Here is a 5,604-nt window from a genome sequence, read left to right as displayed (position 1 = left end):
TACATTTGCTGTCATGTTACCCATTTAAGCCGTCTCCAGCCATTATATGGTGAAGATGTTTTCCCAAATCTAAGAATTGCATTGCAGATTTTGTTAACAATTGGGGCTTCTATTGCTAGTTGTGAAAGGTTCTTCAGCAAGCTGAAATTAATTCTTACATACTTGAGAACCTTAATGACTCAAGAACGACTTAGTAGCTTGGCAATATTAAGTATTGAAAAGGATTCTGCTGCAAATGCATCAATTAAACTATCAAAATTTAAGGTATTAAGTACTGGTTACATTATATGAACCTTTCGTGCTTTTGCGAATACCAGAATGCTACCTGTACAAGATATAGTTAAGTATATGTACAGTTTTGTAAACTAATAAAATTTGTTATTTGTAAACTTAAGTAGTATTTTATCAATCTGTTTTATAATCCATGTATACCACAAGTGACTGCTTCTGATATTAAACATAAGTTTCAAAACTAGGGATATAACATAAATTTATTCTGCATGCTTGAAAGATTGTTCTAGCTATGTGACTTTGAATAATACTGGATGACATAAATATCAAAATGGCTTAAAAATTATGTAAGTACACCTAGTAGGCTATACTTCATTAGTTCCATGTTTACAGTTGTGATATCGTGAAATGTTATATTGTGACTTTATTTTAGGCCTGTGTAAGGCGGTAATTAATTCTTTATGTTATTGTCATTAAGTGGGTAATGAGTCACAAACAAATAATCAAAACATTTCAGAGGTGGGGGCGCCAAAAGTGTCTTTGACCGCGGGTGCTGAGAACCCTCGCTACGCCACTGCATGGCATGAGGAAATAGAAACACCATGATGTTCCCACGTGGGTCAGCAGTACGTTTACGGATTTGCAATTTTAAAATCCAGGTTTCGATTCCTCGTGGTGGCCAGGGCGCAGAGAGCCTATTTTGTAGCTTTGCACTAAAACAAGCAAACAAACATATCTTGAAATGGAAAGGGAGCCAGGGTATCACAACTCTGCCGTAACCTGGCCAATCACCGGATAATTTTATGAGCCCCATTAAGCAGGTGTGGGGTTATCCTCGGTCACTCTCTGTTTTAGTAAACCCACTTCCATGGACTTCCTAATACAGATTATGTGCCAGGAATGGGTTGCAATCCACCGGGAATGTTCATTTCGCCCTCGCAATGCGTAAACGCGTAGCTGCCTTGCATAAGAGAAAAGGCTGCCCCACAAAGTATTAACCCACATATAATTCGCAAGTGCTATGTATGGTTACAGAATGAACTGTTTTTTTTAAACTGGGGGTGTCTATTTACTTTTGTCAAGTCGCTGTATACAGAGCTAGCACCAGGTTCTTTAAAAGTAACCAATTACTATATAAAGACTTGTTTGCGAAATTATAGGTCATGATGAAAGTATAACCTTTAATAGAATAGTAATATCACATTAAAAAGCTTAATTCATGTTGTAGAAACTGCAATAAAAGGAAAAAGACAACAGTTTGCGATAACTCTTCAAACACAAAATTTCTGGTTTTCCTCTTATTATGAGAAGTTTCAGATGCGCTGGTATCAGTGATAAGACTTATATACATTCTTTTCTCACTACAAGGGCCACCAGAGGGAAGCGAGCTTTGGGGATTTTTTGCATTTTTACTTGTTAGCGTTACAGTCACAAAGTAATCGTCAACCTGCTAGAAGAACATTTTAGAAATAGATATCTTGAATCAAAAGGCTTAAAATGCAACAATCGTTTTAAAAGCTCATCAGTTAAAACATGAGAAACTGCTTCCTTTGACTAATCAATCAGTGTTAACTTTTAGAGGAAATACAATCTCTAGATATTTGATTCAAACAGGACCTTTAATTGTAATTTTTACCAACATTTCACAATCATCGTCATCTAATTACTGAATTAAAATGTTTAGAATATTTTAGTAGGTAATAGCCTGTATGATACCTTTGTAAAAAACCTTCGAGCTACCAGTTCATTCTCTATACAATATTTCTTTCTCTTTCATTTTGTTTTATTAGTTAGTTATTATCTGTGAAGCATTTAATACAGTTATATGTGACACACTGTGTTAGGTTTTGTTTTCGATTTTGCGTAATATTGCTTTCATTCAACAGTGCAAATGATGAAAATTAGAGGTCTCTGATAAACAAATTTAATTTTAGCGGTGCTCGACATTTTAACTTTCCATTCATAAACAATTACAGGTTATATATCTGTTCATATGATGGTTTCAGTGATAACTGGAGAACATTATCTTTGTGTGCACGAACTTTAAGGATCTACTGCTATAACTTATTTTTATTCTTACGACATTCTTTTAATTTTCTAGTTAAAATAGAAACGTTTCTTGTAGTTCTAAATTGCTGATATACATATATTTTTGAAATAGCGTAATAAAGTAAAAAGTTATCGAAACAAACGCATGTATAAATGAACCATCGGCTAGTCGATTACTCACCGTAAAATGTACAAAACGTCTTTTTTCTTAGGAAATTCTCAAATACGAACATATTTTCAACATCATTCACACGCAGCGTTAATGTTTCATAGTAAAATGCACTAATTCTTGTATCTTAGAAATGGGAATCCAAAGACGAAAAGATCAACAAGATGAAATGATGAAATTGCAGTGATTACTTTGTAAATGGACCAAAAACTATCAGGACTATTTGTTATTGTTTTTAGAAAATGTTGTGTGTATCTTCTTCAACGATTAAGTGTGATTCTGAACTGTTGCATAAAAATCAAGTTTTCTGTTGCGTGAAAATTCACCCATTGCGCAAGACGACAGAGCAAAATGAAGGAGAAAATATTTAAAAGTTTGTTAAAATTCATACTAACGACAGAAAGTGACTGTAAAGACATATGGTTTCACCTTCTGACGGAATTGAACAAAAGTGAGCGTTAAGAGTAATTTTACAGATCATAATAAATATATTGCAGCCTTCACAGTTCACATTAAAAGCCCCACGTCAAACAACAAAAATCAGCCCAAATTATTCTGTCCATCATATTTAGAATAAATGAAATATGCTTCTTGTCTATCACACCTGTGACCATCTTTAACTTGGCCGATCTGATGAGGACAAAGACAGTTTTGATTGGGTACAGCTGTGATGTCATTTGCATTTAGAGATGTATGCGGCCACATATGTAGCTTATGTCTCAGTTGGATTGTATTCCGATTGTTAAAATACTATTGTCCTGTAGCCTGCCTTCGTGAAAACGATATTGTAAGCAAATATATTATTCTATCTCAACTAATACTATATTAAAAACAGTCTCCAACTTCGTATTACCAATACAAGAACGTTCAACTAAGTTGCGATAAACAATGATAATGGGTTTCTTTTGTGAAGATTTATTGGTATTTTATTATACCCTTTTCAGTGAGTAAAGTTAATGGAATTTAACTAGGATTACTACATTTGATATATTAATACATACCTAAGACAGTTACATCAAAATCTGTAAAATAAAAAGTGTTATTATAATGCGTAATAAAAACAAAACAGATTATTTAATGATGTACTTAAAGGCTAATTTAACAACGTTTTTATTTAAATAATGTTTGGACTTATAAGTTCTCGAAAAATAACCTTGTTGCTACACATTACCCATATTTCAAAAACAAAATCTTAATTTTAATTACTAATATTATAATACTTATTATTTGAATTACAAATGAGAAATTATCTTTATTTATTCATTCAATCTGTGCTGTAGTAAAGAGTTAGATGTTTTTCTTCCGAGAAATTCTCCTTTGAAAAAGGTCATAACTTTTGGCCACCAGAGTGTGAAATATCTTAATGAAGCCGCTACAAAGGATGTATTTGTGAGGGAGAAGAAGACAAACAAATATTCCTCCCGCTCTTTAACTGGCATAAATACAAAATAAAACTTTTATATCAAGTGTAACTAAATTTTGCCACCACATCTCTCAACCCCATTTTGGTCCTGTATCCTGCCGAAGGCCAGTCATTTGTGGAAAACTAAAGCAATAACATAACACAGAACTCAGATTCTCTCAGTCTATGCATTTGCTCAACCCGCAACTTACCGATGGCGTCACACATTGTATGATACTGAATAAGTTTATGTGTTGTGCTTGCTACAAGCTCAATATCAATAACTGACGAAAAAGGTTGGTTAATATCTCTCATAATATATGTAAAATGCTCACGAAACTTCAGCAAATATTAATGATATCAATAGCAGTGATTACTTGTATTAATATCTAAATGTCATTATGTGACTCATTTGTTATTAGGAATGCTGTAACCAACCTATTCATGGACCCAATTTATTACACAAATAGTTTAGAAAAATGTTTTTTAAAATAAGATTGAGCACATGTAGCCCTCTATAAATTTAGGTTTAATATACTTTATGCTGATTTCATAATTATACTTCTTTAATTCACTATATAAACTTTACTGTTAATATGTTATTAACCTATATTATCTTGTGAAATTCTTGCTTCATAGCAAAATTTTACTTATGGATTGTCCAATATGTATTGTTAAATCCTTAGCTTGTATTTTTTTTTTAATTCATAGGTTTTAGTTTCTGTTTTCTAGATATTCTAAGTATTGTCTTAAAGAAATACACAGCACTACAATTCACGCAGTTTGTTACCCTAATATGTGTTGAGTGAGGAATGGTTGCATATGAATCTGGTAATGTTTATAGTTGTCATGGATACGAAACCAAACATCTAGATATAACTAGTTTGATTGTTTAACAGGTAAAAATATGGTTCCAAAACCGACGAATGAAGTGGAGGAATTCCAAAGAACGTGAATTGCTATCCTCAGGAGGATCACGTGAACAAACCTTGCCTACAAAAACTAACCCTCATCCAGATCTTAGTGACGTAAGAATTGAACAGAAAAACTCTTCCTTTGAAGATGAGGTCATAGATAAAAGTGGCGAATTTCTTCCCTCTAGTGGGCAGACTAGAGGATCAGCAGGCCCAGACGAGAGTAATGAATCTGACATGGAGTCGACGGCGGGAAGCCCCCGAGGGTGTGAGATGGACAATGTAGATGTGTTATAAAAATCTTAAAAAGGATAAAAATATTTAAGGGAAGTAATTCTTTAATAGAGTAAAAAAAGACAGTGAGTTATAAGAGTTCAGTTTATGTCGTGAGTCATCTGATATAGAAAAGGACATACACCATTTCGTTTTTCCGAGTATCCGAAATGGAATAGAGACTGAGAAATCAAAAAGAAAAATCTGAAAACCAGTCAGAAACTAAGAGTGACATGATATACATATTATGCATGACAGTGAAGCTGCTGCTAAGGCAACCATGACCAACAAAAAGCAATGAACCCTTATTTTGTAAAATTGTATAAAATACATGCTCTAAAACAAATATTTCGCAAGTATTAATAACGGAAACAAGATGTAGATTTTAAATTAATGTTTGATCATATAATACTCGGAATGTATTCTCTAGTTATAGTAAACAGAATTTGATAAAGTTTAATAAAACTAGTATCAAATTTGTACACGTTTTTATTATTTGTGAAGGTTTTATGTTATACGGAAGTATAGGATGCTGGTTGTGTCGTATATAAAAATCATGTTTTTTA

General features: G+C 32.9%; 1 protein-coding gene across 1 annotated transcript in view; it reads left to right on the top strand.

Moving 5' to 3' along the window:
• The window catches only part of LOC106461206 (homeobox protein DBX1-B-like), a 33,786-nt gene extending 28,451 nt beyond the window's left edge, over nt 1-5,335 (top strand). The window contains exon 4 of the mRNA XM_013921005.2: nt 4,751-5,335. Within this exon, the coding sequence (XP_013776459.2) occupies nt 4,751-5,062 (312 nt within the window). The 3' untranslated portion in view covers nt 5,063-5,335. The remainder of the gene's footprint in view (nt 1-4,750) is intronic.
• Nucleotides 5,336-5,604: the final 269 nt, after the last annotated feature.

Source organism: Limulus polyphemus, unplaced genomic scaffold (genome assembly GCF_000517525.1).
Source record: "Limulus polyphemus unplaced genomic scaffold, Limulus_polyphemus-2.1.2 Scaffold37, whole genome shotgun sequence".
Classification (NCBI taxonomy): Eukaryota; Metazoa; Arthropoda; class Merostomata; order Xiphosura; family Limulidae; genus Limulus; species Limulus polyphemus.
This window is presented reverse-complemented; position numbering and strand designations above follow the sequence as displayed.